Source organism: Trichoderma reesei (assembly GCF_000167675.1).
Source record: "Trichoderma reesei QM6a unplaced genomic scaffold TRIREscaffold_26, whole genome shotgun sequence".
Lineage (NCBI taxonomy): Eukaryota > Fungi > Ascomycota > Sordariomycetes > Hypocreales > Hypocreaceae > Trichoderma > Trichoderma reesei.
In genome coordinates this window covers 260,074-271,896 of record NW_006711173.1, presented here as the reverse complement: position 1 = coordinate 271,896, position 11,823 = coordinate 260,074, and the positions used below count along the sequence as shown (strand labels likewise).

Genomic DNA, 11,823 nt, shown 5'->3' with positions numbered 1-11,823 from the left:
CGTTTGAAGGTCATTTGCGCGCCTCTAAGAGTTGACTTGGGAAGTCTTTGGCCGTGATGCAGACTTATTAGTTCAACTACTATCAAAATCAAATTAGTAGATACTTCTCCTTTTTCTGCTTCAAAAATCGAAATGTATATGGATGCTTTTTGGTTCATGGCAAAGGCGCTGGTCAGCCGCTGTGGTTCTGAGTGATGGACAGCGTCAACGGCTGCCGGTTGCTTGTCGCGTACCAGAAGCCCCAAAGCCTAACCAAACTCTGCAGAGTAATACCAAGAGACGAGGCCACTGTTCCGTGTGTCTTTCACCCACTGGTTCATGAGAAGAACGCCGCATTCCAGGCCATCGGTCTATGGCATCAAAGGGATTGTGACAGTTGCATGGATCGCGCAATCAGTCAGAGAAGCCACCAGAGCAGGAAAAGCCCGCCAACTCCGAAACAATGTCCGCTGGCAATGTCCGTCGGCAGCAACGCGGGAAGACGAAAGCATTTTTATCAGATGATCAGATAACGACTCTTGGCCCACACCGATCGAGAATCATCCCTGACGAAGCATCTGCTAGCGTCAAGCCTACAGCCAACGATCTCCTCCTCCCCACTGTCCGCCGCGTCGGGCCCTTGGCATTCCCGAGCTTTTCAAGGCAGACGCTGGGCTCTGATGAGAGATTCTAACGCGCGGGTCCAGGAGCTCCGACTCGGACTCGGACACAATCGGCCGGAGAAGGCGTTGAAGCATGTCGGCATTTTCACCCCTTTTGATCGTGTCCAGGCTTATAGAAGGACGATGTGGTACGCAGGCAATATGGGAAATAGCCCAACTGCTATGGTATTTGCTTGTAAGAAGAACCATTCTTTCATGTTTCCGAGATGCTGGAGAAGACGAAACTTTACACCAAAATCGTGGGTTATGCCCTCCTCTTCCTATGGACAGAGGTACGACTCGCTGTCCGAGCCGCCATCGTACGACGACAAGCCCATTGGCTAGGATCCTCAGCAGCCGAAGAGAGGACTCGAAACATTGTCATTGTCGGCGCTTCCTTTGCAGGCTACCGAGTGGCCCAGGTCATTGCAGGGGGCCTACCTCCCCGAAGCCCATACCGAGTCGTAGTCGTCGAGCCAAACAGCCATTTCCATTTCACTTGGGTGCTGCCGAGATTCTGCGTTGTCAAGGGCCACGAACACAAGGCGTTCATTCCATATGGAGGCTACATGGCTGGCGCTCCAGAGGGTTCTTACCGCTGGGTAAAGGACAAGGTTGTCGACATTGACCAAGCAACCGTGAAGCTACAGGATAGCGGCGAAGCGATTCCCTACGAATTCTTAGTTGTCGCTACCGGCTCGGGGGTCAGGGAAGGCCTTCCTTCGCGAGTCAATGCTACGGACAAGCTGGATGGAATGAAGCTTCTCCAACGCATGCAGAACCGCATCGAAGCAGCCAAGACAGTTGTCGTCGTGGGAGGAGGCGCCGCAGGAGTCGAAGTCGCCACAGACGCCAAGGCTCTCTATCCAGAGAAGCACATCGTCCTGATTCACTCCAGAGCCGCAGTGATGCACCGATTTGGTCAAGGTCTCCAGAAAGCCGCGCGCGAAGGGCTCGAAAGGCTGGGAGTGGAACTCGTGCTTCAAGACCGTGTTGTTAATGAAGACGCAACCTCTGGGACCGTCACCCTTCGGTCTGGCCGAACAATCACCTGTGATTTCTTCGTACGCGCACTTCTTCTGACAAGTTACTCAAACTGCTCTGCGTTCTTGAGCTAATGCGTTGCGGTAGATGAACTGCACAGGACAGAGGCCACTATCTGACGTGCTTTCCAATCTCTCTCCCGACTCCATCTCGCCCTCAGGACACATCAAAATCAAGCCGACCCTCCAGATAGCGGACGATTCTCTGCCAAACGTCTACGCATGCGGCGATGTCGCCGACACCGACACCCCAAATCCAAACGCACGATCAGCGATGCGGCAGGCGACCGTCGTGGCGGAAAATATCCTTCTTGCAGTGGCAGGCAAGACGCCTAGCCACATATACAAGAACCTCTGGGCAGATGGTGTCATTAAGCTGACTCTAGGGCTGGTATGGTACCCTCTTCTAAAACATTCTAAGATATCTCCTTTAGAGCCGGTTCACTAACGGCATCTTTCTAGGATCGCTCAGTCACACACCTTGGAGACGGCACCTCCGAAGTCCTCTTTGGGAGCAAAGAAAAGGACGAAGCTCTCATGTCTGCCATGTGCTGGTGGCGTTTGGGAGCGAAGCCTTTCGAGGATGAATATATGGATACTCACAAAGCCGAGATCGAGCCAGGGGTCAGCAGACCATGAAACCTACGCGTGCAAACAATCATGCATGAGGCTGGAGTTGTCGTTGCCTATTCATAGATGATATATGAAGGATTAGATGCTAATAGATTGGTTTCTGCTTGGACTCTTGCGACATGACCATTCTTATAATCAGGCCAGCAGTATTCGATATATACATTGCCCAGCCTTCATCCCTAATGAAACTTGGCCACCCAGACATCCATAGTCCACGACTTCTGCACACCCACCGTCTCCAAGGCCCCCAAAACACCATCTCTAGCCGACCGCAACAGCGCCTTGACTTTCAGATCCTCGACGTTCTCCTCAATCTCCTTCAAAAAGTGGGTGCTCTTGACACTTCCCGTCTCCCAGTGGCCATCCATGAGTCCCTCCCCAGGCACCACCACAGTCTCCTCATCGAGCTTCCACCCATTCTCACCCGCAGCATCAGCAATGGCGCCCGGGCTGGACAAGCACCGAATGTTGGCTGCGCTGGCCTTATTGTGAGCCTCGAGAGTGGCCCTCGCCACCGAGGCAAGGACATGCGGCAGGGCCTTCAACTCCGTCGCTTTGAGCGCATATTCCGCAATCAGCAGCTCCTTTGCACGGCCCTTCAAGGCGCCCAGCATCCTCGTCAGCGTTGCCGGCGAGTCAAAGTACCAGATGCAGTGCGCAAAGACGACATAGTCCCACGTCTTGCCCGCGTTCGCCGCCAGGAAATCAACCGGGTCGGCAAAGTGCCACGAGATGCGGTCTCCAATCGCGCTGCCCGAGAGATGCTCCTGCGCCTGGGCAAGCGTCCAGGGGGCTCCGTACTCTGGCGGCCCAGGATCTACGGCATCGACGTGCCCCGTGGATCCGACAGCCTCGGCCAGGACCGCGGTCGTGGTGCCCTGGCCGCATCCGATTTCGAGGACGCGGCTGCCGGGGGCCAGCTGCCAGAAGTTGATGAATTTGATACGGTGCTCTGCTTGACCGATTTCCATGTCCAGGTGGCCTGGGTAGTCGGGCGAGCTGATGTGGTATTTCGCAATGGTTGCCGCCGCCGTGGCCGGTATGGGCTCGAAGGAAGTGGGTGAAGACATTCTTGGGCAATTTGTCGATTGTGTCGATGAGAGTGATTCTTCCCCTTGAACCTCATCTTGTCTCTCTTATACCTCAGATCGTGTGGTTTTCGTCCCAATGTGTCGCCTTCTCCTCATGAATGGTTACCCTATCTCGACGACAACTTCCCCTCATCTTGTCCCCTTTACCAACAATCACACTTGTGAGTCACAGTCGTTCCAAATGGAGATAGACCCTCGTGCCCCGCGCTACTCCGGCAATCTCTCGATCTAGTCGCTCTCGTCCAGCTTGACCTTTTAGGAGGAAACGCAAAAAGTTCCATGGGTAACAATCCGAACTGCTGAGCCAGACCAATTGAGGCAGGATGTTGGCACAAAGGGCCCGTGAATCATTTCTGCGGGTGTCATTAGCTGATGGATAGCCTACCTTTGTCTTGTCGAAGAGTCACAGTACCGAGGTAGTATCGATCCGGACAAATAATTCAAAAGTTTCCGATTTGTTGCTCACCAGACTTGATGTAATTACATGGTACAATTGTTTGATCGATCAACCCAGATTCTGATGCTTTAACAGATTTGCTCGACAGTAGGTGCAATTTGTTCAATTTTCGGAGTACCTTATTGGTGGCTATGTAAAATACACCGTGGATGTGTCCCTGCCTCCATAGGTAGGTAGGTCTTCTTGTGACATGTAGTTCTTGGGTAGAAAAGGCGCCTATCGTTGAGGCTTCGATGAACAACCTTGACTTTTATATTGAACGTTACGAGTGTCATCAACTGAGCGCTATTGAAACGAAATACCCCGCTGCTGCAAGACCTTCAAAAGGTGGTCTGAAGCTTTGGGTAATCTTCCGCATGAGCCTTCAAGTCTGCGTAGATTGATGCAGAGTCGTCTCCCGACAGCTGCTGCATCCGCTTCAAGTCCTGCTCTTCCAACTCTTCCATCTCCTCAAGGGGCTCCTCCTTGTTCGCCTGTTTACCCCCGTCATCCTCAACGCCCAAAGCTTTCTTAATACCAGACGACTCTCCAATCATCAGGATCTGGGTGTTGGCATAGTCGAGGTGATGCGGCCGGGTGGGAATCCAGCGATATTCATGAAACTCCTCATGCATCCTGCAAACCCAAGTCAGCAATCACAAGGTCACGCATGAAGCGAACGGATATCGACACCTACTTCTTCGGATACTCTGGTGCTTGGGGAAGACGAGCAGAGGCAGGCGCCGGATACTCTGGATTCTTGGTGCTAATGATGAAGCTTCCTTGCTCCTTCAGACCAAGGTCCTTCTGCACCTCGCCGAGCTCTTGCGGAATCGTCAGCATGTACGCGAGATGGCTCTCGCGCCCAGTACTTGTGATGGCATAGACACCTTCGCCCACCGGTGTAGCTGCTGGCGTGTGTCTGGTGCCCTTGGTCTTGGTCTCGTAATCCGCACCAGCCAGAAATTGTCCCTTGATCTCATCGTATGACGCGCCAGTCTTGTCGACAAACGCTAGGAAGCGGTCTCTGCCACTAGAAGGGAGCACCTTTTTGGGTAGGACGAGAATCCGCGTGTTTCCAGCATCCGCCAGCGGCGGCTTGCTCAGCTTTGCGTCATGACCTATCGGCCTGAGGATGATGAAGCTTCGCGCAATGTCGTCCACTTCCTCGGGCTTGTCGACGTCCACGCGGCCTCGGATGAAGAAATAAATGATGCCCTTTTCGAGGATGCTGGCGGGCGCGTCTTTGCCTTTGTCTGCTTTGGCTCTGCCGGTGGTGCCGTTTTCAGATTTTACCTCGGACTTGGACTCTTCCGGCTCTTTATTCTTCGTCTGATGAGTGTTTGACTCCTCTCTCTTGTCGTTCTCCTTGTCATTCTCCTTGCCTTGATCGGCAGACGTCTCTGATTCAACCTTGGTCCGCTTAGGGTCTGGCGTTTCCGCCTCGGTCTTGTGCTTCTCACCGGCAGAAGCCTGCTGGTGTTGGTCGTCCTCCGTCGTCTTCTCTACCATTTTGGTGATGGTTGGGTCAATACTAGATTGTCAGAAGAAGTAAGAAAAATGGTTTGTTGATTGGCTTACGTAGAGCAGAGGTTCAAAAGAGCATCCGAAGGTGTCTTGAGAGCTGATGGGCATCCAGTTTGTGATGTCATCCATCTGTCATCATGAAGATCAGATATCATTTTGCGACCGCAGGAAAATACCAGAACAACACGAGCAGCAACCAAATTCAGCAAGAATTACACTTTCCCCGGATTTTACTAGATGTGGGCTGATTCTGTCGCAGCACGGCGTCAAGGGAGAGAGTGGAACCTCGCTGTCCAGTGTTGACAGAATTTCCACTGCAGAGACCAGCTGCTTGCAAAGGTTGAGTCACTGTGAAACCGATGGGATCTCTTTTGGGGCGACCCTTTGATATCAAATTCCGTGCCTGATACGCAGAAAGACACCAATTTACGCGATCGTTTAGCCAAGCCGTGAAGGCAGCCGTTGAGAGAAAAACCAGAAGAGACTTGAGGCGAAGAACCGGAAGTGAGACCCAAGCCAGGGTGGCGGCAGCCTACGTTGCCTGGAGCACTTCCATGACGAGATCCGTGTTTGTGAGCACCCAAAAGCACAGAGATGGCCGGATCGGCGCTCAGGCAGAACTTGAGTTCTTCTCGTGAATGGGCAGTTCTTTAACATTCTTCCAAACGGTAGCTCTGCAGGCCGACAGATCATACCGCACCATTTGATGAGCATCCCCGCGAACAAGACAGCTCTCAGGGAATAGGCAGACGGTCAGGACTTCAGCGAGGTCAATGAAAGAGGGGGTCGATCGCTAATACCCTCACAGCTTCCATCCTTTTCGGTGGTTCACTCCCATATTCTTGGTCATAGAGCATGAGCATAGTTCCCAACATCCGAGTAACATTTCTTTTCAACTCAGCGTAAAAAATAGCTTACTTTGGAAGACAGAGGTTGTTATGTTCGCGAATTTATAAAGTACTATGGCCCTCGAGGCTGCAACTTGATCTTGATCTTGATCGCCGTAGATGCCACTACCTCATCTCTGTGACCCATCCTATTGAATTCCATTCATGCTCTGCGTTCTACGTAGGTATCTCACATTTGGGGATATGGTCTTCCACACGAAACACTCCCCAGGCGGCAGAGCTCGCCTCGGCTATCGAGGGAAAGTCGGATCGTCTCCTCGGAAGATGACCTCCTGAATGGAGTTGACAAGATATTATTCACATCCGACAACGCATGAAATATGGGCAAATCATTGCCAAGTAATAGCCCAAATACAATCCTCTCTATTCTATCAGTGTCCATCAGTCGACTCGAGATTTTCCGTCTGCGTAGGCCCACCAATGCTCTCGATGACCGCCAATGACAACACAGGCCACATGGAACGCCAGCCATTCAAAAGCGCAATACTGGCTGTAAGCGATCAAAGTGAGTTGTTTCTGAGCAGGTGGGAAACTACAACGTACATAAGACATAGATGCCAGGTAGTCGACTCGGATCAGCCTTGACTTGACACTCTTCCTTCAAGAACAAGTCCCCATACCCTCTGCCAAACCTACCTACCAAGCAAATCATCTCATCTGTACGAAATCCAAACCCAGAAAGTGGCTTCTGCTGTTGATCCGCTAATCTCTTTTCCAGCTCAATCTCAGCATTCACGATCGCGATATGGATCCTTCCACCATGAGCCCCGGAGAACGGTTTGCGAGGGAGTTTTGTGCAGTCTTCGACTCCCTGGAGTCAATCACGACCAGGCCGCTGGCGCTTAGTCGCCTGATCTACACCACCACGGTGTTTTATTACGACAACGGAGAGCCTCTTTCCTCAGCCGAGCAGATTGAGGTCCTCTAGGAGAGGGCCACACAGGCAACAAGGATCGATAGAAGTATCAGCAACCTCATTGAGCACGATGAGAGGCGTGAGGGCGGTGCCCTCCAGATCTATTTCGCCTCTGTCCTTCGTGTCACTGGGCACGACGGCATCGTGATCGAGCTGTCGCAGGAGATCACGATGCTGGCGAGGCCAACCAACACGTCTATCGACGATTTGCGGCTTGAGGAGATGAGAACGAGCACTTGGCTCGTCGAGGCCTATCCCGAAGGGGATGAGGTCGGGGAACCCATGACGTTGGACGACCTTTGAAGGGGAGGGGGTTTGGCCGGAGAATCGGATATTGATTTGGGGTCTAGACATGGGATGCGGATGAAGGGATTGAATTGAAGCCGTTGCTGTTCATCTTTGCAATGTGACATCAGTACTTGCCGTGACTGTAGAGGACAGTTCAGAGAAACTCAAAAGCACGCCTTTACTACGACAGTGCAAGTTTCGTAGACGTAGTTGTTGTTCCTCACGTCTAAAGTGAATCCGACGGAGAACCAAACTGTCGCATCATGTCAAAACATTCTTCAGATGATTTTTTCCCAAGAGACTTTGTCATGGTTCCCATAATCCCCTTCGAGTCCACAATGTGTCGTTATTGGGACGCCTTCTTACGCATTAAGGACATGATCACTACGGGTAGAGTCAGTGGTTGTGTTCTTCAATATGCGAGAAGACATTCTTGAAATCACTTTAACAGCATCTTACTACTTGGACGATCCAGAGTTAGATGGCATCTGGCATAACATCCTTTAAAAAGAGCTATCCTCAAGCACACAACGTGAGTTCAGCTCCTTCAGAGACGGCCTGGATCAAGTTCAAGGCTCAAGTGGGCATCAGCGCGTAGTCAGACGCGTTCAAATACTGTCGCTTCGCTAGACCAGCAATGCATAGCCTCCTTCATACCCACAGTATCGAATTAGACTTGGGGGTATCGATAGCCTCAGTAAGCGGACGTAGAAGGCTGACAAAATGAAGGTCTACATTTCAAACCCAAACCTAGCGTTGAAAGGATGGCAGCACTGGCATCTTCTATTTCCAGTCCAAAGCCACCATATCTGCAGACACAATGCTTGCTCCGTTCGAGGTTGAGTGTCTTCAATGCAAACCTGATATTCCTCTGGCAAGATACCAGATGTGCCACTTGGGAGATTCTGGGGAACTTGTACGTCGTAATGATGTTCATGCAAGGTTGACCCGTTTGATCATATATTGCATATGTATCGTGAAAGTATTGGAAGCTATGTTCTTCGTTCTCGGAGACGTAGGTGGCCAACTATTGATGTCGACTGCCGGCGCCTACACTTCGCGGTGTCACCATCCTCTCCACCGCCTCGCTCCTCTCCTAGATGTAGCCTTGTAGCCAAGCCTCCTTTGTAGATATCGGACAGTATTTGGCGTCTCGCCGACGCGTAATGAACAACAAAATTGTGGGTGGTCGAGAATCGGTTTCGAGACTTGGCAGCGGCATCACCAGTATTCACATGATATCGTCGCAATGGAGGACAATCAGATTTGGGTGTCATGCTTCTGCATACTGGAATGTCAGAAGCAGTCACAGCGAGTTGAAGGGATGTTGTCTGCCTCGTGTTTACGTACCTTTGATCTTGCGCTTGCTGAGAATGCTGTATTACTGTTGTTAAGTTGCTGCTTTGGTTATCTTGAGGAGCAGTGGCAGAGCAATCAGATGGCAAAGCTGCCCCAGATAATTCAGCACATAGTGAGATTACCGTAGTCGTTCGCTCTGACGAACGTTTTCGATTCGAACCGCCTCGAAGAGCACGCCAAACATCATAGAAACTCTGACCTCGAGCTGCTATGAGCCCAGATGTGCCAAAATATTGCAAAGTGGGTGGACAGCGTAAATTGTACGTGTACAGAGTTAATAACAAAGTATCTGAAGAACTCAGGCTGAGGTTCTCCGTACCTGTTTGACTTTACGAAGTGGCTACCTAGTGGAAAGGAGAAAGAATTCTTCCCACGACCACCTACGAATGTTCAAGAAAGCTTGAGCACTTTACCGTTGGAGACCGTAGAGAGAGGCATATGAACCAGAGAGGAATCGTTGGCAATGCAATGGCGCTCATGAAGCCACGTCTTATGCCAATATAGGGTACGCTTCTGTTTGACTTCTGAACAGGCTTGTCTGTTTTCCTTTGTCCAGCTGCCCCAGAGGAACTTGATTCTGTTCATACTGGACTTTGCCCACCATGGCCACAGATACCTTTTTCTGCCTCACAATCATAGCCTTTCTGCCACGCCGTTATCTCCTTGCCAACCTCTGACTGGGTCTTGGGCAGCGCCATGGTTTCTGTCACACTCGGCGATCCCATATCAACTGACTTTTTGACGCTGATTTCGGCGAGTTCTCGCACATATTCGGGCATGGTTCTACGCAACAAATTCTCGAGTCGTGCTCAGGTTTTTGGTCAGTCAACCCGCCGTATTAGATTTTGCTCGCCATGCTCATTCTCCCTCTTCTGCCTTTTGCCAAGCCCGAACAAGGCGCATGCTGACGAAAGTTGGCTACCCGCTTAGCAGAACCGACCCAGACATTCTTGCCATCGAAATCAACAGAAACCCTTCGCCGACTCCAACGAAACGGTGTACAGATCGCCCGAGTTCCACAAGAAACGACTCTCTTCGAGACATGCCTGCAGCCCAAGTCATTGATATACACGTATTGTCCTCGAAATGTTGAGTTACGCTGTCGCGACGGAGTCTCGAAGGCAGTTTCTCAACAGTCAGAAAGAGCTCCAAAAGTCGCCTACTGCGATCTCATCATATTGGTAGCATCATCGAATATACATCTCGTTATAGGTCATTTATAGCAACAGTGTCTTGAAGTCTGTTACCTACGCCGTGAGCTCTCGATGTGGGAATATTTAGAGGTAAGGAATCGTAGATTCGAATATCTCTCCGGTCTCACCGTAGAGCATCAACCTGCCAAGATGACTTCAGGGGCAGCAAAATCCACGGCGCTTGACCTTGTTGGCTGGGCCAGATGAAACGAAATCTGGACAATCTTAATGCAGACTATTCACGAAGTTCAAGCACTATACAAAAACCATCGACCTGTTCAACTTGTCGTGTTTGTAGCGTTCAGTCACTGAACAATAGGTCCCTTCAAAGCAAGAGTTGGTCACGGTATGTCCTCTGCTCAGCAGCTCCCAGCATCAGAAGTGTTGCTTCTTTGTTCAATGAAGTAGTCCCAAAGTCGCTTTCTGCTCAGTTACGTGGTGGCAACAAGCGAGGAGTGCCCAAAGGTTAGCGAGAGGTGGGCATAGCAAATGAGTCGATAAGCTGGCCAGGGGAAGGGGACATGGGCAACGAGAGAATACATAGAAACGCGTAAAATCAATGACAATGTAGCCATCTTTTGGCTGCAGTCAAGCTACCAAATGTCGCCGCTGATGCTCCGCGATGAAGACACAGAACGAGTGGTATGCCCTCTACCAGCATGTATCGCGAAGCCATCACGTAGACAAGCTTTGATTCCCGCTTAAAGACTCCTTCTTTCTGGCATCATTCACCCTCTCGCCGTGCCGTAGCACATCACGGCTGTCAAATCTGTGGATGGCATCTTGTTATGCTCCTAATCTATCAAGATACGAGGATTGGGAAAGTATCGCGTGAAGATAGATGTCAACCACGCTCATCTTTGCTTGACTCGAACCAAGAGCTTGCCTGCGTCGTGGACAGCAAATCCCGTTGTGGTCGTGATGTTTAGCTGCTAAGGGACAGATCACGATAGATGCTTTCAAGAACAGACAGTGGTGGAAAATAGCATCAAGAAAAAGGGGTCAGCACGATATCAGAGATGGGTAATTTAGCGATGAAGGAGATGCTCCTTATGCAGAGGTTCATGGCCAGTCTTGAAGTGTGCAAAGGCCCTGGCAAAGTCTGGCTGGGAGTGTGAGCATCACCAGCCCCAAATGATGACTCGCGAGACCACTTCGCAACTTCAAGACGCGAGACAGACTCGGGAGTCAAATACGGACGCTACGGTATCCCAATTTCTCTGCAGTGACACTGCGTAGGTGAATCGCATCCTCATCGATCAACCATGGACACTGCCTCACAGCACACTGCAGAGAACCTTTGACTCTCCTCTCTCGAGAGACCACTCGCGATCCTAGGGCAAACACCATCGCGGTTCATCACCAAGTCCCCAGCTGCCCAGTCACCAGAGCATCTTCTTCTTCAAGTCAAGGCTTGTAGCCATGAGCTCAATGAAAAAAGTTGGACCCTCATATTGGGGAATCATCATCCGGCAGAGTGGGTTCAGGCTCTGCGCTTTTGAAGTCAGATCCCAGTGGCAGAGCCAGGCAGACCGGAGTCGCCTGTTGCCCTGACTGGGTTCCCCCATGTGGACTTCGCCTTGTCCACATGTAATCATTGGGTCGAAGCACTTGATGCCTCCCGAAGGGTTCTGTGCTGGACTTGGTCCAGGCGACGGGAGTCCCGGTCTGAGCCGGGTAAGATCACAATCCGAGGATTGGGCGGTGCATGAGAGGAAAAGAAAGAAAGAAAAGAAGGAAGGGTTGGGCGGGAGCAGGAGAGGTTTATATAGGGGAGGGTGTGGGTCC

The 11,823-nt window shown here is 51.2% G+C and overlaps 4 protein-coding genes across 4 annotated transcripts; 1 reads left to right on the top strand and 3 right to left on the bottom strand.

Moving 5' to 3' along the window:
* Positions 1-1,012: 1,012 nt before the first annotated feature.
* TRIREDRAFT_39588 (uncharacterized protein) lies at positions 1,013-2,072 on the top strand (the record flags this gene model as incomplete). Its single annotated transcript, XM_006968762.1, has 2 exons — positions 1,013-1,705; positions 1,773-2,072. Coding segments are annotated over 2 exons (993 nt in total), but the record flags the coding sequence as incomplete, so codon positions are not given.
* Positions 2,073-2,496: 424 nt separating this feature from the next.
* On the bottom strand, positions 2,497-3,288 carry TRIREDRAFT_111395 (uncharacterized protein; the record flags this gene model as incomplete). The annotated part of the gene is made up of 1 exon (XM_006968801.1): positions 2,497-3,288. One exon carries the CDS (start codon positions 3,286-3,288, stop codon positions 2,497-2,499), a length of 792 nt encoding a protein of 263 aa, XP_006968863.1.
* An 876-nt stretch (positions 3,289-4,164) lies between these two features.
* Positions 4,165-5,356, bottom strand: TRIREDRAFT_81659 (uncharacterized protein; the record flags this gene model as incomplete). The annotated part of the gene is made up of 2 exons (XM_006968800.1): positions 4,165-4,480; positions 4,542-5,356. The coding sequence occupies 2 exons, from the start codon at positions 5,354-5,356 to the stop codon at positions 4,186-4,188; spliced, it is 1,110 nt and encodes a 369-aa protein (XP_006968862.1). The 3' UTR covers positions 4,165-4,185.
* Positions 5,357-8,475: 3,119 nt separating this feature from the next.
* Positions 8,476-9,621, bottom strand: TRIREDRAFT_111393 (uncharacterized protein; the record flags this gene model as incomplete). Its single annotated transcript, XM_006968799.1, has 5 exons — positions 8,476-8,771; positions 8,834-8,859; positions 9,042-9,161; positions 9,227-9,380; positions 9,459-9,621. The coding sequence occupies 5 exons, from the start codon at positions 9,619-9,621 to the stop codon at positions 8,476-8,478; spliced, it is 759 nt and encodes a 252-aa protein (XP_006968861.1).
* Positions 9,622-11,823: the final 2,202 nt, after the last annotated feature.